General features: G+C 38.5%; 1 protein-coding gene across 12 annotated transcripts in view; it reads right to left on the bottom strand.

Annotated features, from left to right (window-relative positions):
- LOC128684495 (band 7 protein AGAP004871) overlaps nt 1-24,897 on the bottom strand; it is a 1,214,601-nt gene that overhangs the window by 42,689 nt on the left and 1,147,015 nt on the right. For 3 of the 12 annotated variants that reach the window (XM_053770701.2, XM_053770700.2, XM_053770699.2), the window contains exon 7: nt 723-829. The exons of the other annotated variants lie outside the window; for them this stretch is intronic. In XM_053770701.2, the coding sequence (XP_053626676.1) occupies nt 728-829 (102 nt within the window). In that variant the 3' untranslated portion in view covers nt 723-727. The remainder of the gene's footprint in view (nt 1-722; nt 830-24,897) is intronic. 12 annotated transcript variants of the gene reach the window in all.

Below are 24,897 nucleotides of genomic sequence, written 5' to 3'. Positions count from 1 at the left end.
ATAACTCATCTACGTAAAGTGAGAGCACAATTATCAAGGAAGCTAACTAACAGGAGTTTACCACCTATGAAGCCTTACAATTTGATGTATATTTTTAACGAGCAAAAATCTTTATTTTGTATTGTTTATGGAATATGAATTATCATTACCCAAAATCTGGCTGGCATTTGGAGTTATGTACAGAAGTGAATTCAGGCAACAGTAGGGACTTGTCAACAATCCTAGATGACAAGTCCCAGTTATCATTCATTTGTAAGATCACTGTTATTGAGGACTCTGCCTGGTAGATGCTTAACGTCAGTTTATGCTTGCATCATTCCTCTCACTATATTAGTAAATGTTACATATACCATATGTCAGTGAACATTTTATATTAAAAAACATTAATTTTAATAAACATTCTTTAAATAGTACGATAGAAGTAAGAATCTTAAACCAGTGCGAGACTTATCCATATATTGCTGTATTATAATCTTGACTAGTTCTACAATATCTACCTAATATGAGTCCCATAGCCAAAGCACCAATGGCGGCTCATACTGAAACCCTTTTTTTTTTTTTTGCAAAAAATAATTATTTAATGCCACACAGCCACCTCACCTCCGTCTTAGGTTGTAAATATGCTTATTTAGAGAATAGCAAAGCTTTGCATACTTCATCTGAGCAAACAAATTATTAATACTAAACAGTACAAAGAGTATTCTTATTTATCTCCGACCCACCTGTCCTACTTTGAAACAATATTGTTGATTATGTCAATTGGAAGAGGGAAAATGATGGTCGAGTTCTTCTCTGCAGATATTTGACTGAGCGTTTGCAAGTAGCGTAGCTGGAATATCGTATAGCTGGGTTAGTTTTATCAAGCTATCTAACACTACGGAAGTAACTCTGCAATGTTAGAGTAAGTCTGGAAAGTTAGAATAAGTTTGGATTTTAGCAACAACACATTCCAGGTCTATTATACTTGCTGTTTATCTCAAAGTAATATTCTTATTCTTATAGATTATCAACAACAAAAATATCGATTGGATTAAAAGTTCTCTTAAAATTATATGATTAACCGAGTGATGAGATGTATTTTATGTAGTGTAGGTAATGTTTATATGAGATACTTGTTTGTGTGCTCTTATGATGACTCTTGTGCTCGCTGGCTCTTGCTCTCTTCTGCTCTCACTCTCTTATATATACTCACTGTCTCTAGTACTCACGCTCTCTCTTTTATACCTTCACTGTCTCTAGTACTCATGCTCTCTCTCTTACATATATGCTCACTCTCTCTAGTACTCATGCTCTCTCTTTTATACCCACACTGTCTCTAGTACTCATGTTCTCTCTTGCTTCCCACACATACTCTTGCTTCCCACTCTCTCTCTTTCTCTCTCTATTATGTCTATTATGTCCTATTATTTTGTTCATTGTCCTTATCTATCTCACTCTTTATCTTTCTCACACCCCCTCTCATTCTCTCCGTTTCAAACACTTCCTCTTTTCTACTCAGGTTCCCCTTTCCTGTTTCCTTTCATTTTCACTAGACGTCATTTGGTCCATCACGTCTATTTCTATTTCCTCTTTGTGAAACAGTTGTGACTCTGTTTATTCCATCAGCAACTGCATCTTTACACCCTTTCTTCGTGTCTGTCTAGTACCACTTCCACACTTACCTCTGGGTCTTTCCTTCTCTCATCAGGTCGCATTCTTTCCTGCCCATTACATGACATCACAGCCTTCCTTATATTGATTCTTCAACATATTCTTTCATCTCTACAATACATCCGAGTCCCCATCAGACATCTTACTTATTTGAGGAATTGTGAGTAATAAGGACAAACACATCCGAACTTTCATCAAAAAATCCTTAAGAATGTAAAAAATACACAGTAAAAAAAATAATTTTTTATAATGCATTAATTTTTACATACATAAAAAAGTATTATAAGGTAATTTTTGCCAGAGTGAAGATGCAGAGTTTGTCTTTACTATCACCAATGTCTTTTATGCTCCCGCACTTTCTTATTCAAAAAGAAAAAACTGCTTTAAACAAAAGTATTTTCCAGTTATCCCTTGTTCTGCACTCCCTCATTTCTCTTTCATCATCTCTTTTTTTTTCACACATACGCTACTTACCTTATACAGCATATTTTTTACAGCTGAAACCTTTCCAGTTTCTAATTTTCCCCCTCTGCCATTATTTTTTCCATTATTATTCCATTAGCAATACATCTTTTTTTCTGAAACTCTAAACACAAACCTCTGTCTCACACAATATCACTGAATGATTATATCTGGGTCACATCCGTCTTATCAGTTTCTCTTGCTCAAGTCAACCTTTCTCGAGAGATTTATTCATACCAATCACTATCCCCATTACACCTCATTTTCACATTTGTTCTCTCTCCAGTACACATTTCCTGTTTTGAAATTTCTAAACTTTACTATGCCCTCTAAACCAGTCCTAATAACTTTCGACCTCTCTAATAAATACAGTATTTTCATATTTGCATCAGTATTCAATTTATTTAAGATCCAGAATTTTTTCTCTTTTTACATTTCTCTTATTTCTGGGTCCTTAAACCTAAAAACCTTAAACGTTTAGCCAGTTTCTCACATTTCATTTTTAATCTGCACTACAAAATTCTTTATTCTATTTTTTATAAACATTGATTTATTTCTATAATTATTTAACGTTGTTGCTATAGCCGTTGTTCTCTCAGATACACTTGATTTAATTCTATTTAATCCTCTCTATTCAAACTCTTCCATTCCGTTAAATTGTTTTACTCAGTGCTTGGGAATTCCTCAGTGCCAGGACATCTCTCAGTGCTAGGACATCCCTCAGTGCTAGGACATCCCTCAGTGCTGGGACATCCCTCAGTGCTAGGACATCCCTCAGTGCTAGGACATCCCTCAGTGCTAGGACATCCCTCAGTGCTGGGACATCCCTCAGTGCTAGGACATCCCTCAGTTCTGGGACATCCCTCAGTGCTAGGACATCCCTCAGTGCTAGGACATCCCTCAGTGCTAGGACATCCCTCAGTGCTGGGACATCCCTCAGTGCTAGGATATCCTTTAACACTCAGTTCTTTATTTAATCTATTCTATATGCAAGCACATTCAAACAGGCCAAGTCTTCTTTTTTCAGTTCTGTAAATGCATCCAAATATCTTGGTTTCCTTCTACAGCATTTTAGTTTCCTTCTACAGGCATTTTTTTAACTCGTTTCTTAAGTGGGGAAAGTAACAGTACAGGGATAACTATAAAGAAATGCACTGCGTTAGTTTAAGTAGAAGTTTGTAAGAATTTTCTATCGTCTTGTGTGTTCATGAGAGAGATTAGAAGAAATAGCAATCTTGCCAGAGTAAAAAATCATTTAACATTCTTCTATTTCAAACTTATGACCGGAGAGTCGTATTTCCCTGACTTGTTTCTACCTACCAACCTAATGTATACAAATAGGAATTTGCAGGATAATATATTAGGATTATGTATTTGATAGGGAGAGGGATCTGAGAGTCTTCATTAACAAAACAAATTGCCATTTAAATGATAGGCAAATGTTTTGTTAGTGGGATGAATTGTAAAGGACCTGCCTAGTATGGGCCAACAGGCCTCCTGCAGTGTTCCTCCTTTCTTATGTTCTTATGTTCTTATATTCAGAACCTTGTACTCTAAACTGACAAACCATAAAATAGCTTACAGAGAAGAAAAATGCTGAAAAAGCTGATAAAACATATTTTGGATAAAAAAAATTGCATAGAAATTGGTGGTCTGTCTGTCCCTGGGCAGGATAGAGCTACCGAAGACTTGCTACAGAGTGGCTCCCAGAATATTAAAATACGAGCTACGATAAATGATCCAAACTAAAAATTCCCTCCTTGAAAGAGGAGACATGACAACCACATCTTTCACTCATTTATGTTTCCAGAGTATTTTAATAGATGAATAAAGTGATTTTATTAAAGGGATGAGACTTCTGTATGATAGTTCAATCTGTGAACAAATGCTTCTGGCATATCTAATATTTCAAGGTGGTATGTGAAGTACGAAAGGATGTGGGGAGCCAAATGTCTTGACAGCTTGTAACGCTTTTTGGGAAAATGAAATAACAATGAATTAGGAGAAAGAAATTGAAGCAAAGTGTGTGACAGAGGACCGGCAGCAAAAATTACATACAACTCTGTCGAAAAAATGCTGGCTGACTCTTTTAAATGATTATGAATTTCTCTACATGTACCTGGAGAAAATAGCCATGTACCTCACTCATTTAGGGATTTGGAACTGTCGGTGTATACTGTCATAATACTCCAGTATGGTTGGAAGTGGTCAAGAAAGAGAATGCATAAAGTGGTAGCAGACTTGTGAGTCTTTATACATGGAAATGTTAAGAAGCAAATTTGAATTGATGGAACTTTTCAAGAAAGGAAAGGGGAAGGGGTTAATTACGAAGTGTTTTCGAAGTTGAAATGCAGATATTAGAGGGGCGTAATAAAAGGGATGCAGTGATTAATAAAACAGCCTCACTAACATTTGTAATTATTCTGAATGTGATAGGATTGTGAAGGTCATAGAAGGTAATATATAGGTGAAAACATTGAACATTATGTCAGGGTCTCAGTTGGAGATCATAATGCCCCCAAACAGAAACGTAATCCCTGATAATTGTCAGTAAGTTTAGAAAAGGATGCCAGGAGGCTGAGGAGCATACTTGATCTCTATAATCTAGAGATTATAGAGATGATCAAGAATCAATGAAGGCGAAGACGAGTTGGCTTATCAGTTCCTCAATGAAAATTGGCGAAGGTTTTAAGTTGGCTACAGTAACTAAAACATGCAACTTGTAGGAAGGTTATGTGAATCATTCATGACATTTTGCAGTCAAAAATTAGACCAAGAAATTTAGGAATATCACACACAGAGGGAATGAAACAGTACAACGTAAAATTGAATATGGAATGATAGGGCACTGAATGAGTTTGTTGTGGCAGTGCAAAATGAGATTCATATGAGGTTGCCCATTTGGAAGCGCGAGCAATGGAATATTGACCAAGCAATAGCAAAAATAGCCTATATGTAGGGTTGTTGAGGTGGTTCGGACATGTAGAGAGAATGGAGCGAAACAGAATGACTTCAAGAGTGTACCAGTCTGTAGTGGAAGGAAGGCGGGGTAGGGGTCGGCCTAGGAAGGGTTGGAGGGAGGGGGTAAAGGAGGTTTTGTGTGCGAGGGGCTTGGACTTCCAGCAGGCATGCGTGAGCGTGTTTGATAGGAGTGAATGGAGACAAATGGTTTTTAATACTTGACGTGCTGTTGGAGTGTGAGCAAAGTAACATTTATGAAGGGATTCAGGGAAACCGGCAGGCCGGACTTGAGTCCTGGAGATGGGAAGTACAGTGCCTGCACTCTGAAGGAGGGGTGTTAATGTTGCAGTTTAAAAACTGTAGTGTAAAGCACCCTTCTGGCAAGACAGTGATGGAGTGAATGATGGTGAAAGTTTTTCTTTTTCGGGCCACCCTGCCTTGGTGGGAATCGGCCAGTGTGATAAAAAAAAATGTAGGATTGAGTGGATACTTGAGAAAACAACAGGAAGAAATCCATTAATAGCTATCAAAAACAAACTGGTGCTCATGGGAAACACTGTTAATTACTCGAACACGGAAGTGTCTCTCTGATCAAAAATCTTGAAGGAAAAGTGGTACTCAAGACCTAAGAAATATACGTTTGACAAGATGTAACGTCAAATAGTATCATAAACCCTTTTTTATGAGCGAAATAAGGTGTGATGACTGATTGGTGGTCAAAGAAAACATATATCAATAGACCAAGAGTGGAACACCCTTTTCTAAAACCAAACTGATGACGGGAGAGAGTTTTGGGTTTTTAAATACAGTACCACACAAGCAGTTTATAAGCTAAGCAGTTCAACACCTTATAAATAGCACTGGTAAAAGTGAAAGGTATAATGAGAAGCGTCTTGGCACAAGGAATCTGGTTTTCAAAATTGAGGAACTATCGCAGTTTTCCACTGAAGAGCTATAATGGCTTCGGGCCAAATTCGATTGAAAATGTGTAAGTAGACTATAGCTATAGAATGCAAGTGCTGAAGTATGTGAACATGGGTATCATCGGGCTCAGCAGGCAGAAGTTAGCATTCAATCTGAAACGAAGTTAGTTCGTTGAGAGCGAAGGGAACGATGTAAGTTTCATGATTAAGAGATATATATTTCAATGGGGTGAACCCCAATTCCTATTGGACTGAACTTATAAGGGGGACCATCACAGCCCTTGTGAAACATGAACGAAATGATTCTGTATTGTTAGGGCAACTTCAACAGGATTTACTATGTTCTCGATGGGAACGTTAAAAATGGTCTGATGTATAATTGCCTACTAACTTTCGCATTTTATCCAGACTGAGCATGGAGGTAGTGGAATTTGATCTGTACACTTAAGCACACCAAAAAGTTTGTTTAGTCGTCTGTACAATGAGACATATTTGTGCTCTTGCTTGTTTATATGTAAGGTCGATTGTAATGGTAGTGACCCAGCGCAACATGGTTGAAACAAACTAAGAGAGCGCAGTCGGGAGGCCACCAGAGGAAAAACTTTTTTATGTTTACCGAGGTCTGGGGCATGATAAATGTTGTTATAGTGAAAATAGAGGTGGCGAGTTGCTGCAACTCGTCTGTAGAGGAAAAATCAGATGGAATATCAGGGTAAAACGCATAACGTGCATAAAGTGTACAGTTTGCATGCTCATATTTTCACTAGACTTTGTGAAGAGGTGGGGTGTGGAAACGGGAAATAATAAGAATCTAGAAATGATCACTATCGTAAAGATTGTTACAGTCATATCAAACTCCAGCACTATGGAAGAGGAGCAGACAGGGAGATCTATACACGAGAGAATATGTGTGTGGTGATCAAAATGTGTTGAAATACTTGTATTCAAGACACGGAGAGGTAGATGGGAAAGAAAAACTCAAACTGGCCTCTGCGAGAGTAAGAGTGAAGTTGTATGAATATAGAGACACAAATGCAGTGGGTTTTATCAATTCACAAACAGAACTGTTTTTGACTTGATAGAGCCCAAAGTATGGGCGAAACATTATCAATAAACAATCGTGTTAAACTGCATATATCCCTCTGCGAGAGTTGCAATTTATCCCGCTCCATAGCAGATGAGAGTTAAAATTGGCTAAGACAATTATTAGCGTATGTAAGAACGATATCAAGGATTTCATGTTTGTTGAAGACAAAGGGCACCAAGAAAAATAATACAAATAGAAAAGCACGTAACACTTGTTCAGATAGACACGAGCTGCTGCAATACAGTGAAATCAGAGTAAGAACGAAAAATTGAAAATGTGGAATATCATTTCAAATTTGAAGTGCAGTTTTACCGTATGACTCGTCAGGACAGGGATTAAGTGATTGTAAAAGAACATAGACATAGGTAGATAGTAAATCTGACAGTGCTATGTAGTTCTGCTTCTTGTTAACAAATACATACAAAGGAAGCTGGGAAAGCAACATTTGGAGTTAATCTCCAATATCCTTTGTGTCTCCTAATATTCCACTAACATCGCCATTATTAGTTACTAATAATACACTAGAGAGCAAGGTGGTGGTTGTGGGCGAGGGTGGTTAGTAGAGTTGATGTGCGATGGTATAGGTATAGTAATACGAAGAGGTAGACTGAATATTACTAAAAGTAAGATGCGTATTAAATGGAAGTGAAGAGGGATTCTGAAATACGAATAGGGTGAGAATCTGAAGGTAAATTAGTGTTGCAGTCAGCGTCATACAACATCTTTGTCGAGGTTCATTTTTAGATTTGTTTATTTGATATGTGAATATATAGCCTCTATTCTCTGTATTCAAGGAAGAAAGGGGTAGTGTGATGTATTTGTCATATTCCATCACGCAGAAGGAGGGTCTCACACGGTGTTGACATCTGTCAGCTGGAGACTGCAGTAGAGCAATAAGGATATGGTCAGGTAATCAAGTATGGTATCTTCAGCTATAGAAGCTTCAAAAGTTTCATTCCAACACAGCTGGAGTGACTGTCACTTAGGAACTGCCATAATTCAGCATAACCTATTCCATGCTCGGAAGAAGTGGAATTTTTTTGATGACGAGTCCATCACCCCAGAGCCTGGGCAAGAGAAATTATGTATATGTACATAAGTGACGAACGAACTGCTGGAACCTGTGTAAGCTTGTAGGTAATGAGGACTGCAGAGCCTGAAGAGATAGGAACGTAAGGGGTGAGAACCTGACAGGGGTTGAACACTGGGGTGACTGCATTAGGGATCACCACTACTCAGAGAGCACCAGGAGCTTCTGTAGTACGTTACGATAATTAATATGTTCACAAAATGCTTTTAACCCTATTTGGTTTAGGTTTTGCATAGATTTTTACCGTGTAGTTGTAAGTAGGTTACTGTTTGATTATGAGACAGACCGTTCTTTGTCTTCAGAGTATTTCGCTTTCTTAAAGGTAAATGAGGCACTGACGGGAACGCGGGATGTGCTTCTCTGCAGTTAAGTTATGAAGGAGAACGATCACAGAATAATTAATAATGATCTGTAATCTGTGATCTATGATCTGTGGGCTGTGAACTACATTATTCTGTCGGACAGACAAAGCACTAGCATTTCAGCACTACTGTGATGTTGGTTTGATTTCTGTTACTTGCTGGTACTGACCAGCTAAGTAGCCTTAGTGGGGGTGGTCACTGTAATCGAAAGTAAGTTTGTCAACAGTGCTGTGTCCATCCACGTGCAGGATGGAGGTGTTGTGCTCGAATATCTGGAATGCTCTCAGACCAACCAAAAACTCAAATTCTAGGCAACGAAAATGTCCATTTTCTAATGCCTAAATAGACTAAATATAAATGCTATACATACTAACCGCTGTTCGTTCCACATCTGCAGACATTACAGTGTAATGTTGATACAGGTCTATAACACTTCCTAGACAATTGTGACAGAAACAATCACTCTCGAAACAAATATCTCTGATATTCCTGGATGCAAATATTCGGTTTTCATGTCAACACTGAAGCTTGATATTATGTCTTTCACTCAGTATTATGTAACCGTACACTCAATGTCCAATATATTTTGTACTTTTATACTGAGAGTATTAGACAAATAAAGCTGAGCAAAAATACTGATGAATTAAAGAATTTTAGTTTAATTAATTCAAATAAAAACTGAAAAAAATATATGCGCACAATTATTCTGACCATATGTACACTATGTATCTCGCTGATACAAATAATGACTACTCAGTCTTTTCTTCTACCTCGTAAATTACAAGTATAATGGGAAGGCATGACTTCGTAAACTGTTTTCTAATATTTACTTCGTGTGAACACCCTGTGCGAGTCTCATAATCTTAGAGAACCCCCACACCTACTGTATGTAATTGTTGAAGGTTAGGTTAGGTAAGGTTCGTCAGGAAACAGGACAAATGTTTCCTGACGCGGGTCTTAGTCAGATGATGACCCGCCTTTGGAGCTTTTGGTCATCTGACCGAGGCCTTCCGCTGGCTTACCGGTCCACCCCTTTAAAAATTATGGTCATTTATAACCATTGTTATAATATGTAATTGTTGAAGTATTAAGTAAAGTAACTATACTCCTAGCCTAAGTTACTCGAAAGGTTGTGCTTACTGTGGGTTTTTCATATGTTACATATATGTATCTTATAAATGCTATATGTGTACGTGTTATGTATGTTACATATACACCACACACGCACACACACACATATACACGCACACACACACATATACACGCACACACACATATACACGCACATATACACACATAACGTACACCGTGTACGTTAGGCCCATATTGGAAAGTGCAAAGGTTTTCAACAAGACTAGTCCTAGAGCTAAGGGGTATGTTCTACGAGGAGAGGTTAATTAAGGGAAATCGACCTGACGACACTGGAGGACAGAAGAGATAGGGAGGACACGATAACGACATACAAAATACTTATGGAACTGAAAAGGTGGACAAAGACAGGATGTTCTAGAGATGGGACACAGCAACAAGGGGACACAGTTGGAAGTTGAAGACACAGATGAATCACAGGGATGTTAGGAAGTATTTCTTCAGCCACAGAGTAGTCAGGAAGTGGAATAGTTTGGGAAGCGATGTAGTGGAGGCAGGATCCATACATAGCTTTAAGCAGAGGTATGATAAAGCTCACGGTTCAGGGAGAGTGACCTAGTATCGACCAGTGAAGAGGCGGGGCCAGGAGCTAGGACTCGACCTCTGCAACCTCAACTAGGTGAGCACAACTAGATGAGTACACTTACACACACAGACTACGTTTTCTTGGACTGTAAGAAGGCTTTTGACACAGTTCCACACAAGAGATTAGTGCATAAGCTGGAGGACCAGGCAGGTATAACAGGGAAGGCACTCCAGTGGATCAGGGAACACCTGTCGGGAAGACATCAACGACGAGTCATGGTACATGACGAGGTGTCAGAGTGGGTGCCTGTGACAAGCGGGGTTCCACAGGGGTCAGTCCTAGGACCAGTGCTGTTTCTGGTATATGTGAATGACATGAGGGAAGGAATAGACTTAGTAGCGTCCCTGATTGCAGATGATGTGAAGTTGATGAGAAGAATTCAATCGGACAAGGACCAGGCCAGGCTGCAGGCCTGGCCCGAAAATTGGCTCCTGGAGTTCAACCCCACCAAGTGCAAAAAGTCATGAAGATTGGGGAAGGGCAAAGAAGACCGCAGACGAAATACAGTCTAGGTGGCCAGAGACTACAAACCTCACTCAAGGAAAAGAATCTTGGGGTGAATATAACACCGGGTACATCTCCTCAGGCGCACTTCAACAAAATAACTGTTGAACATTAAAATGGTATAAAATACCGACAGGTTGTTGTAGCATATGGGCGCCTAGCAAACCGAAAAATAGCATTCCGACATCTCAATAAGGAATCGTTCAGGATCCTGTACACCGTGTATGTCAGGTTTATATTGGAGTATGCAGCCCCAGTTTGAAATCCACACCTAGCCGAGCATGTAAGGAAATTAGAGAAAGTGCAAAGGTTTGCAGCAAGATTAGTCCCGGAGCTAAGGGGCATGTCCTAGGAGGAAAGGTTAAGGGAAATCGACCCGACGACACTGGAGGACAGGAGAGATAGGGGGGAATGATAACGGCATGAAATACTGAGAGGAATTGACAGGGTGGACAAAGACAGGATGTTTCAGAGATGGGACACAGCAACAAGGGGTAACAATTGGAAGTTGAAGACTCAAATGAATCACATGGATGTTAAGAAGTATTTCTTCAGTTACAGAGTTGTCAGGAAGTGGAATAGTCTGGGAAGTGATAAAGTGGAGGCAGGATCCATATATAGCTTTAAGAAGAGGTACGGTAAAGCTCATGGAGCAGGGAGAGTGACCTAGTAGCGACCAGTGAAGAGGAGGGGTAAGTAGTTGTGACTCGACCCCTGCAACCACAACTAGGTGAGAACTAGATGAGTATACACACACACACATACACACACACACACACACACACACACACACACACACACACACACACACACACACACACACACACACACACACACACACACACACACACACACACCGGAGAGCCAAATGATTTTTCATCTTCTACAGTCAAGGAAGTGTAGGGTTTAAATCCAGTAATCAGATCATAAAAATATATCGGGGATAACATATATATATATATATATATATATATATATATATCTATATATATATATATATATATATATATATATATATATATATATGCAAAACAACCACTTCTGAAAGAATAGAAAAATTCCAAGCGCTTCGTGACTACTCCTTGATAATGTGAGTAGTCACGAAAGCGCTTGGATTTCTCTATTCTTTCAGAAGTGGTTGTTTTGCATATTTTGAAATCACCTGTTTACTGTGATCTTATTGCATATATATATATATATATATATATATATATATATATATATATATATATATATATATATATATATATATATATATATATATATATATATATATATATATATATATTCTGATTTCTATTGTTGAGGTATTTCTTATCCTCCCTCCCCTGCTTGTTTCATCACTTAATTAAGTATCCTTTTATGTTGTACCATATAAAATCCTTTTTACTAAGGATATGCAGTCCACTCATCCTGTATCTTTTCTGTCTGACCTCTTAGTCTATGTGCGTGTAAGGTTTGCATTACACGACCTTCCATTTCTGTGAATATTTGCTGGCGTTCCTTGAAGAAACTGATACAGTAATATTTCCATAAAATTATTTTTCAGCAATTGACACGCTTATTATGTGGAGAAACTACCTGTTACCTTGTTTGTATATTGGCATCACTTTTGTCATCTTCTAGTCTTCTGACACTTCAATCGGCATTAAAGATTTGTTAAAAATCAAAGTGTAAGGCGGACACAGTATTTCAGCACTTCTTAATATCCCTTGTGACATTCCGTCTGATCATGATGTCGTCGTTCGATTCTTTTAAGAATCCTATCTTTTCCTCAACAGTTATTTCAGTGCCTGACAGTCAGTTCGGTTTATGTTATAGACGATTGTTCAATTGGTTATACACTTGAAAATTTCTGTTCTTTGCTGTAAGTGTTTCCCGGTTTTTACTCAGTGTAATCACATGTTCTCCTTCGCTTTTGTTTTACTTATGGTTTTGGTGTGAAATAGTTTAGGGTTCTTTTTGCTTCGGCTGTTTAGCCTAATTCCGTTTTGTATTCTCTTAATAATCGAAAGATGAACAATTCTGTTTGGTTTGTTTCTATATTCTCTTATGAAGTCTTCGTGGTTTTTCGATTTTATTTCTCTGCCAATGAATGTTGAACCATGGGTTCTGGGCTTTCCTTGTGTCATTACCTCTTTCCCAAAAAGTTAGAATAAACTTATCATTTTTTTTATTTCTGATTGTAAGCTACCATTCTTTTATAGTACTTATTCTTTTGATATCTTTGCTCCATTGTTTTAGAGATTGAAACTACCTCATTCCTTCAAAGAGACCTTTCTTTTACACCAGTCACTTCATGCCTTTATATCTTAGTTCCTATTTTAATTTCACTTTCTCCAGATAATAGAATGTTAACTCAGTGATCGCTTCCTTGTTAGACTTACTGGAGGTGAAAACAAGATCCAGCCGTGTTGGTTCATCATTCCCTTTCACTTTGGTTGGTTGTTAAATAATTTGCTGTTGGATATTGTGTATTATAGTTTTAATCAGTTTCCTCCTCTACGTCTCTTAATCCTAATGTATGTGTAGATGGGGGCCTCACTATAGATACAATTAATAAATTACTGATCATTAATATATTACTGATATTTCTATATTACTCTTATTTAATAAGTATAGCACCAGAGTTTATCACGATTAATATAATATACCGGCTGCTTTTTGTTTATGATGACTCTCTTTATGTGACGTGGTTTTCTTTTTTCTCTTCATTTCCATTACATGACACCTATCCACATAAAATTCCATCATGCATTTTTCACTATGCTGACCCAACCTCTTCAAGTCTTCTTGCAGGGTTTTACAGTCAAATGTCGAACTTTCTTCGGTCCAGAAGGCTGTTCGAGTGCCTTTACCGAATGAATTTATTCCCATCAGGAATAATGCAAATTAGATTAGTCCATTTCAGACCCTCAAAAATACACTTATAAAAGCACTTACAAAAATACACTTACATAATTGGTCGTGTTGGGAGCAGTTCGATTTTTGAGGTTCCACTGTATATTACTTATAGTACATAGGAGCTTCAGATCGCGCGCGCGCGCGTGTGTGTGTGTGTGTGTGTGTGTGTTTGTGTGTGTGTGTGTGTGTGTGTGTGTACGTGTGTGTGTGTGTACGTGTGTGTGTGTGTGTATGTGTGTGTGTGTGTGTGTGTGTGTGTGTGTGTGTGTGTGTGTGTGTGTGTGTGTGTGTGTGTGTGTGTGTGTGTGTGTGTGTGTGTGTGTGTGTGTGTGTGTGTGTGTGTGTGTGTGTGTGTGTGTGTGTGTGTGTGTGTGTGTGTGTCTGTCTTTCTGTGTTTGAGTGCTCACCTATGTGTGGTTGCAGGGTTGGAGTCTCAGCTCTTGGCCCCGCTTTTTCGCTAGTCACTACTGGGTTTACTCTCTACTAGCTTCGAATTCCTTAACGTACCTCACCTTTAAGCTATGTATGGATCCTGCTTTCACCAATCTATTCGCCAGATCGTTCCACTTCCTAACTACTCTAAGACAGAACAATGCATCTAAACATCTCTTTTTGATTCACCAGTGTTTTCAACTTGTAGATGCGTCCTCATGTCCTCATATTTCTGTTTCCCATTTCTCATACATTCTGTCCCTATCCACCCAATCAGTTCCTCTCAGTTTTTTGTATGTTATCATATCGCCCCTAGACCTTCTTTCCTCTGTGTCATCAGGTCGAATTTCCTTGATCTCTCCTCACAGGACATACCCCTTAGCTCTGGGACAAGTTTCGTTGGAAACCTCTGTACTTTATACAGTTTCTTGGTGTGAGCTCCATATTGGTGCTGATGCATGGGCCTGACGTACACCGTATACACGGTAATGAATGACTCCTTAGATTTGCCAAATGTGCATTTGCTGCATCAAATATTCGGTTTATGTGCGCCTCAGGTGATATGCTCGATACATTATTCACCCCAAAGTCCTTCTCCTTGAGCGAAGTTTGCACCTTCGTCTTCGAGCCTTTACTCCGTCTGCGGTCTTCTTTACCCTTCCCAAATTTTATAACTTTGCAATTAGTGAAGTTCATTTCCAGCTGCCACTTGCCAGACAAGACTTATAGCCTGTTCAGAGCCATTTGTAGTCTTTCCTGGATCTTGTCTTCTTGTATTCTCGTCATTAGTATCACATCATCTGCTAACAGGAATACCTCTGACTCCCATCATGTCATTCATATATACAAGAAATAGTACCGGTCCTCGTCTCATGCACCTATTCCAACACCTTTTCTCAAACAATCGCTCGCTTCCTTCCTGTTAGGTATTCCTTGATCCATTCTAGTGCCTGTTCCTCTAGTTTTTGCCCGAGTCTTCATACATTCCAAGAAAATGTAATCTGCTCATCCTTCTCTCTCTCTGTACTGCCTTACTATTTGTCGTAAAACTCCAGTAGGATTGTGAAACACGTTTTATCATCTCTAGAGCCGTGCTGGTTGTCATTTATGAACCCACTTTCTTTCTGATAATCTTCTCCATAACCAAGTATACTGTGCACGTAAGTGATAATGGTTTGTACTTTAATGCTACCGGTCTGTCTCCTTTTTTAAAATTGGAAATACATTTGCTGTCTTCCACAACTCCGGCAATTGACCTGTTTCGACTGACTTCTTGAAGATTATTGCTAGTGTCAAACACAATACCTTTGTTTCCTCTCTCTGGGTCCACAGAGAGGTATTATCCGCTGCCACCGCCTTCGAGGTATCAAGATCATAGAATAGCCTCTTCACCCCTGTTGTGTCCATCACTCGCTGGTGCATTCTGTTGCGTTAGTTCATTGGTAGCCTTCTTGTTTCCTTTGAGAATGTCTCTCAGACTTCCTGGTCATTCCTAGTGAGCTCTCCTCCTTCGTTCATTAGCCTGATTACCTGGTTCTTTACTGTCGTCTTTCTCCCGATGTGGCTGTATAACAGTTTGGGTCAGATTTGGCTTATGAACCTCTCCTCTTACCCATGTATATTTGTTTCTGGCTCTTCGGCTCATTTCATTGTTTTCCTGAGTTCTTTGCTTTCTTTTACTTTTCCATGCTCCAGCACATTTAACTTTGGTTTCTCTGCCCCTCTGGGTAAACTATGGCCTTACTTCGTTTTTCCCATTGCTTCTTTTGCTCCTGGTTATGAATTTTGTGTCTGTCTCTCTGTACTTCATGATCACATACTCCATTATTTCATTCTCTGTCTTCCTTTTTAGTTCCCTTTCCCACTGCGCCTCATTCAGGAATTGTTTCATGCCTGGGTTGTCTTCTCTTTTGAAGTTTGGCTGCTCATGTCCTTCCTGTGATGCTTCTCTTTCCAAGTTTGCTTCCACAAAGTATTCGAAATTCAAGACCATATGGTCACTAGCTCCGTGGGGCCTTTTATAGGTAATACTCCCAATGTCAGAATCATTAAGGTCCACCCTTACTGGTTCACCTTTTCCTCTTTGATTGTTGCCCTTACTTGCTAATGCATAAAGCTCTCCATTACTCCCTCCAACATCTATTTTAGCCCTCTATGTTTCTGGTCCCTCTTGTGGCTCTATGTCCTCTCCTTGTGGTTAAAATCTCCCATGTTCAGCAGATTTGCACTGATTATGTGGGTTCTCCTAGCCTCCTTTGCTAATGTATCAACCATTGTTCTGTTGTTTATGTTATACTCTTTTCTTGGTCTTTTACTGTTTAGTAGAGGATTGTACATCACTGTTACACCACCTTGGTACATCTGGTCTTCAGAATGCCTACCATGTAGTCACCTGCTTACCCTCTGTCTATTCCTCTCATCTCCTCAAAACTCCATTGGTTTCTGATGAGCAGTGCTACTCCTCCACCCTATATGTTCCCGTGTCCTTTCCTCTTTATGTGATATCCAGCCAGGAAGATCGCGTCTGTTATCATCTTCGTGATCTTTTCCTCAGGGAATTCCATGTCGGGGATGCCTCCCCTATGCGTTCATTTCATTCATCATTAATATTTGTTATTCTATCTTCATTAGTCACCAAACTGGCATATTCCTTCCTATAGCTGCATTCCTCTTCCTGTGTTCTTGAGTTCCTGGTACTTGTACATGATTCAGGGTAGTTAGGAGAGTTGGTGTTGGCTGTGGGGTAAGGATCAGGATAATGGATTTAGATGGGATGAATGAGGAGGATGGGGCGAAGGGACAAATGGGGTTTGGGGTTGGGGGGAGGGGCAGTTGTAAGGAAGGTACTTGCATTGGTGGGAGTGAGGACTGTGAGAGTGGGAAGAGGAGTGAAATATGGCTTATTTTGGGTAATATGCTTGGGTGGGAGAGGGAAGACTAGGGTTTCAGAAGTGTGTGTGTGTGTGTGTGTGTGTGTGTGTGTGTGTGTGTGTGTGTGTGTGTGTGTGTGTGTGTGTGTGTGTGTGTGTGTAATGGGTGTACGTGAGTTTATATTGTGTATTCGTGTGTTTGAATTTGGTGTGCATATGTGTATGCATTTGTGTGCCTTACGTGTGTGCATGTGCATCATGTGAGTGCATGTCTGTTTACTGAGTGGTAGCAGTAATGTAACATTCAAATTTTCAAATCTTTTCTTCTCTTAATTTCTACATATACTGATAATTATTACATATAAAATAATTTAGTCATTTACAAACGGATAATTTCATTCTTCGTAAAGTTATCCAACAAAAATATACTGTACCTACGAACACTCAAATTAAAATTAGAACATTTATTCAATTTAAATTTACTGTAATTTACTGTAAGTGAGGTGCACAACTTACTGTATTATCTGAAAATCATTTACGTTTCCTTAGTAAATACTAAAGTGGTCAAGGTTGTAAGTGCACGTACTGCTAAACAACACAGTGTACGTACTGGTAAACAACACAGTGTACGTACTGCTAAACAACACAGTGCATGTACTGCTAAACAACACAGTGTACGTACTGCTAAACAACACAGTGCATGTACTGCTAAACAACTCAGTGCATGTACTGCTAAACAACACAGTGCATGTACTGATAAGCCACACAGTGCACGTACTGCTAAACAACACAGTGTACGTACTGCTAAACAACTCAGTGCATGTACTGCTAAACAACTCAGTGCATGTACTGCTAAACAACACAGTGCACGTACTGCTAAACAACTCAGTGCATGTACTGCTAAACAACTCAGTGCATGTACTGCTAAACAACTCAGTGCATGTACTGCTAAACAACTCAGTGCATGTACTGCTAAACAACACAGTGCATGTACTGCTAAACAACACAGTGTACGTACTGCTAAACAACTCAGTGCATGTACTGCTAAACAACACAGTGTACGTACTGCTAAACAACTCAGTGCATGTACTGCTAAACAACACAGTGTACGTACTGCTAAACAACACAGTGCACGTACTGCTAAACAACTCAGTGCATGTACTGCTAAACAACACAGTGCATGTACTGCTAAACAACACAGTGTACGTACTGCTAAACAACTCAGTGCATGTACTGCTAAACAACACAGTGTACGTACTGCTAAACAACTCAGTGCATGTACTGCTAAACAACACAGTGTACGTACTGCTAAACAACACAGTGCACGTACTGCTAAACAACTCAGTGCATGTACTGCTAAACAACACAGTGCATGTACTGCTAAACAACACAGTGCACGTACTGCTAAACAACACAGTGCACGTACTGCTAAACAACACAGTGCATGTACTGCTAAACAACACAGTGCACGTACTGCTAAACAACACAGTGCACGTACTGCTAAACAACTCAGTGCATGTACTGCTAAACAACACAGTGCACGTACTGCTAAACAACACAGTGCACGTACTGCTAAACAACACAGTGCACGTACTGCTAAACAACACAGTGCATGTACTGCTAAACAACACAGTGAACGTACTGCTAAACAACACAGTGCATGTACTGCTAAACAACACAGTGCACGTACTGCTAAACAACACAGTGCATGTACTGCTAAGCCACACAGTGCATGTACTGCTAAACAACACAGTGCACGTACTGCTAAACAACTCAGTGCATGTACTGCTAAACAACACAGTGCATGTACTGCTAAACAACACAGTGCATGTACTGCTAAACAACACAGTGCATGTACTGCTAAACAACACAGTGCACGTACTGCTAAACAACACAGTGCACGTACTGCTAAACAACACAGTGCACGTACTGCTAAACAACATAGTGCACGTACTGCTAAACAACACAGTACTGCTAAACAACACAGTGCACGTACTGCTAAACAACACAGTGCACGTACTGCTAAACAACACAGTGCACGTACTGCTAAACAACACAGTGCACGTACTGCTAAACAACACAGTGCACGTACTGCTAAACAACACAGTGCACGTACTGCTAAACAACACAGTGTACGTACTGCTAAACAACACAGTGCACGTACTGCTAAACAACACAGTGCATGTACTGCTAAACAACACAGTGCACGTACTGCTAAACAACACAGTGTACGTACTGCTAAACAACACAGTGCACGTACTGCTAAACAACACAGTGCACGTACTGCTAAACAACATAGTGCACGTACTGCTAAACAACACAGTGCACGTACTGCTAAACAACACAGTGCACGTACTGCTAAACAACATAGTGCACGTACTGCTAAACAATATAGTGTATGTACTGCTAAACAACACAGTGCACGTACTGGTAAACAACACAGTGCACGTACTGCTAAACAACATAGTGCACGTACTGCTAAACAACACATTGTACGTACTGCTAAACAACATAGTGCACGTACTGCTAAACAACACATTGTACATACTGCTAAACAACACAGTGCACGTACTGCTAAACAACACAGTGAACGTACTGCTAAACAATACAGTGCACGTACTGCTAAACAACATAGTGCACGTACTGCTAAACAACACATTGTACGTACTGCTAAACAACACAGTGCACGTACTGCTAAACAACACAGTGAACGTACTGCTAAACAACACAGTGCACGTACTGCTAAACAACACAGTGCACGTACTGCTAAACAACACAGTGCACGTACTGCTAAACAACATAGTGCACGTACTGCTAAACAATATAGTGTATGTACTGCTAAACAACACAGTGCACGTACTGCTAAACAACACAGTGCACGTACTGCTAAACAACATAGTGCACGTACTGCTAAACAACACATTGTACGTACTGCTAAACAACACAGTGCACGTACTGCTAAACAACACAGTGCACGTACTGCTAAACAACACAGTGCACGTACTGCTAAACAACATAGTGCACGTACTGCTAAACAACACAGTGTACGTACTGATAAACAACACAGTGCACGTACTGCTAAACAACACAATGTACGTACTGCTAAACAACACAGTGCACGTACTGCTAAACAACACAGTGCACGTACTGCTAAACAACATAGTGCACGTACTGCTAAACAACACAGTGCACGTACTGCTAAACAACACAGTGCACGTACTGCTAAACAACATAGTGCACGTACTGATAAACAATATAATGTATGTACTGCTAAACAACACAGTGCACGTACTGCTAAACAACACAGTGCACGTACTGCTAAACAACATAGTGCACGTACTGCTAAACAACACATTGTACGTACTGCTAAACAACACAGTGCACGTACTGCTAAACAATATACTGTATGTACTGCTAAACAACACAGTGCACGTACTGCTAAACAACACAGTGTACGTACTGCTAAACAACACAGTGCACGTACTGCTAAACAACACAGTGCACGTACTGCAAAACAACACAGTGCACGTACTGCTAAACAACACAGTGTACGTACTGCTAAACAACACAGTGCACGCACTGCTAAACAACACAGTGCACGTGCTGCTAAACAATATAGTGTATGTACTGTTAAACAACACAGTGCACGTACTGCTAAACAATATAGTGTAAGTACTGCTAAACAACACAGTGCACATACTGCTAAACAACGTAGTGTACGTAATGCTAAACAACATAGTGTACGTACTGCTAAACAACATAGTGTACGTACTGCTAAACAACGTAGTGTACGTACTGCTAAACATAGTGTACGTACTGCTAAACAACATTGTGCACGTACTGCTAAACAACATCGTGCACGTACTGCTAAACAACACAGTGTACGTACTGCTAAACAACATAGTACACATACTGCTAAAGAGCATAGTGCACGTACTGCTAAACAACACAGTGTACGTACTGCTAAACAACATAGTACACATACTGCTAAAGAGCATAGTGCACGTACTACTAAACAACATAGTACACATACTGCTAAAGAGCATAGTGCACGTACTGCTAAAGAACGTAGTGCACGTACTGCTAAACAATATAGTGCACATACTGCTAAACAACGTAGTGTACGTAATGCTAAACAACATAGTGTACGTACTGCTAAACAACACAGTGCACGTACTGCTAAACAACATAGAGTACACATGACTACCAAACTCACTGGGAATTGTAAAAATGATCTATAATTGTTATATTGTGGTTCAGTAAGGTTAAGCAGGTGTTGAATATTGTATCATCAGTGGGTGTCCAATAGGCAGAGAACAAGAATGACACCAGTGATTGTCATTTTCAGAATTATTCCGATGCTCCGCCGTAAAAGCCAGTGAAATGCTCTGATTATTATGCAACTTATTGGTGAACATGTTATGGGTGTTTAAAACAGAAAAAAATGACCTATAGGTGAAGCAGATAATGCATTAATTTAAAATAACCTGTCATCTCAAAAACTTGTAAAAACAAATTGGTAAGTGACACTATAATAAATGAAGATAAAAATTGATAAAATAAGACCCTATTTAACTCCTAGAATACAAATGTCTGTTGAAAAAGCCTATCTAATAAGTACAAATTTATTATAAATTATTAATGTGACATATCTAAGACACTGAATTACACAATTACTTAAAAAAATAATATTGTGTACGATTTATTGGTGCAATCCAAATAATTTATAAAAGCAGTAGAAGTATTACTTAAAGAAGTAATTTATTTACTTGTGTAAAAGAACTGGCTAATTGCATCGAATATCACATATTATCTAAACATTTTATGTTGCGTTTGTAAAACATCGTAAGAATATCGAAGGAAATGAATAGAAAGAATATCATGTTATATCCTTCATTAAATGATGAGAAAATTAAAAAAATTTACTAGTGTCCAGGGAGCTGGTACAGGGGGGAGACTGAGGCTGTATCAGCTCAGTGATGGTCAACTACAACCTAACTATAATACAAGTTCCTTGAAAGGTTTTGATTTTAGGGGTGACTAGTATAGACCTCCTTGAAGGGGTGTGACGATGTTAGTGAAGGGCTCCTTATCTAGCTAATTGATGCTACTCTCACGTTTTTTGGATCATATCTAATTGTTTCCTATTATCCCAGGCACTCTATAACCCTTACAAGTTTACCGCTTCCCCATGAATATAACAATATTTATTCTTTTATTTTCTCAATACTACTTTTACAATTAAAAGATTACTAGATACAATCTTTATAATAATAAAAAAATATCTATAGAGTATTCAAAAGTGATGTAAATAATAATATAAATCTTATAAAAAATCTACCGGGCCGCGGGGGCGTTGACCCCCGGAACTCTCTCCAGGTAGACAAATCTGTATCAATTCTCCTCTGGAAATTATCTAATATAGAATCCTTAAAAATATTTAAAGCATTATTAAATGTAACAAGCATTTTAAACGGAAAAATTTACAAAAGGATTAAGATCGTTTGCTATTTTTTGTTAAGTTCATATACCGTATAGACATTTTCTTTGTTAAAATACTTCATGTCTGAAGATGCAAACAAGACATAGTTTATGTCTTGTAGAATATACAAATTTAATGAAGGCAAAAAATATTGCCTCTGTGGCAATATTTTTGTTCCTCCAGTGAGAAGAGTGTTTTTATAAAACTTTCCAGCTTTCTTTGGCATAATGATTATTATTATTATTATTATTATTATTATTATTATTATTATTATTATTATTATTATTATTATTATTATGATTGTTATTATTATTATTATTATTATTAATATTATTTTTACTGAATTGATTTGACATTCCTTCAGAGTCTGCGAAAAGTAAAAATTGTTTATCATTCTTTATAAAAACGTATTTACAGAGCTTGTTGAGAATTTCCTGATATAAAGGAGAAAATAAAATCTTTATTAGCTAGTTAAGTCATGTAATATAGTGATTGTTTACATATTTAGCTTTAATACTTTTTCACCTAAATACAAATACTAATCAGGCAAAAAACATAACTGTCCAATTTCTACCAGAGAAATTAACCAGCCAATACATCCATCAACCGACCATTTACCAAACTTAGCCATTTACTGAATAATCATCCGAGGAAAAGAGGAAAATTTAATGTCTCTTCTCTTGACCTATTGCTTTAAAAAAAATTGTTTATCCCTAACATATTCAGAAAAAATCCGCCTACAAAAAAAAAAGGCCTTTAATAAGCTACGAAATAAACATAATTTATAAATTTATTTCGTCTGTCTTGAGAATGTACTCAGTAGTATCGTTACTGATTTTCACAAAAAATATGGACCAAATAAAACTTCGTAAGGTGTGGGAAATAAATTGAGGTTAAGTTTGGAATCTAAACCACAGTTTTAATCTCTTCTTCCCGACACCCGGTAGTGTTGTTTGAGTGGTTTGTGTCTACTGGCAGGAGCCTCGACTACGTGACGGATGTCATTCTTTTCCCCAGAATGATTCTTGACCACGAACATAACATCTCTTCTCCCATGACTGGCAAGGTATTTCCTAACCTAACCTAACCTATCAGGTTTATTGCTTTAGGGTTCTGATTTATGTAATACGAGAGCAACATATTTTAATGTTGTACATATATTATTAGGTTAAATCTGTCAGGAATAGGATGAAGGTTAGCTCTAAGCTCATTTTCCCTTTAGTTTGCTAATAATGATTTTTTTAAGTGAGAGATACATTGTTACCGTCAATAAGTGTCTTGGGCCTATGTTAGACCTTCTGTCTGCTATGTTAGACCTACTGTCTGCTATTTTAGACCTACTGTCTACTGTTAGACCTTCCATATGCCATATATATATATACATGTAGCAGTGACTTGACCTTAAATTAATCCAGTTATCAAAAGATTATCTTCGATTTCTGCAATCATCTTCGTGGAGCACTGCCAGCTGGGTACAATGGTATCAGAGGAGAGGCAATCCCATTAGCTACTTTTCATTATTTATATCATAGTGGCAAGCTACTCATCTGAAGGATGCTAATGAGCCCGGTTTTATCAGTGCTCTCGAGGTGAGGGGGAGGGGGAGAATGTTTAGCTTGCACTGAGTACGTCAGGTCAGTCCTTCATTAACTGCTGACTGATTATCACATATTGAGTTCTGTCTATTACCAGTGAGCATATTAATTTTTGTTCTTTCACTTATTACGTAACTCAGTATGGTATCTGCTAAGTTTATTAACATATCTAAATTCATGTATATAGCTTTGGTGGAGGGAATATACGGATACTCAGAAATAAGCTCTGGTGTATGATTTTGTCTAAATTTTAGTTGAACTGCTATACTGATCGCTCTCATACATCTTTCGACTAGGCCATGTAACAACCTGTGAAGGATGCCAGTGCTGAATTGTAATTTCATGTCAAGGTGTATACTTAACAATTTTCACGATCACCTTGCAAATAGAATTATTATTGAGAAACAAGCGTCAGACTCGTATGGGTCATACAGGGTAGAGGTGATTTAAGCAGTAAAGGAAAGGGTTAGCGAAAATGTAAAATTAACGTCATAGTTGGTGCAATGGGTTAGTGTTTGTTAAAATGCCATACGAGTCTGTGTCAGTTATGGGGCTTTCTAGTAAGCGGGCTTAAGGGGCACGTAAGTACCCCTGTCTTCTAATAATATGCTCATTTTTCCACTATAATCTACCTTGTCCATAATTACTATTGCATTTGCTTTATCTGTTTCATAAGATGAAGTCTATGATCTTTCCTTAATTCATGATATAACTTAACAATTATGCTGTAGAAAAATGAACAAGTTATTACAAGATGGGAAACTTACGCGCCTCTTAAGTTAAAATGAGTGTCAGGACGTTGAAGATGACGAATATAAGTAATGTGTGCAATGGAGTTAA

Source organism: Cherax quadricarinatus, chromosome 4 (assembly GCF_038502225.1).
Source record: "Cherax quadricarinatus isolate ZL_2023a chromosome 4, ASM3850222v1, whole genome shotgun sequence".
NCBI classification, from domain to species: domain Eukaryota; kingdom Metazoa; phylum Arthropoda; class Malacostraca; order Decapoda; family Parastacidae; genus Cherax; species Cherax quadricarinatus.
This window is presented reverse-complemented; position numbering and strand designations above follow the sequence as displayed.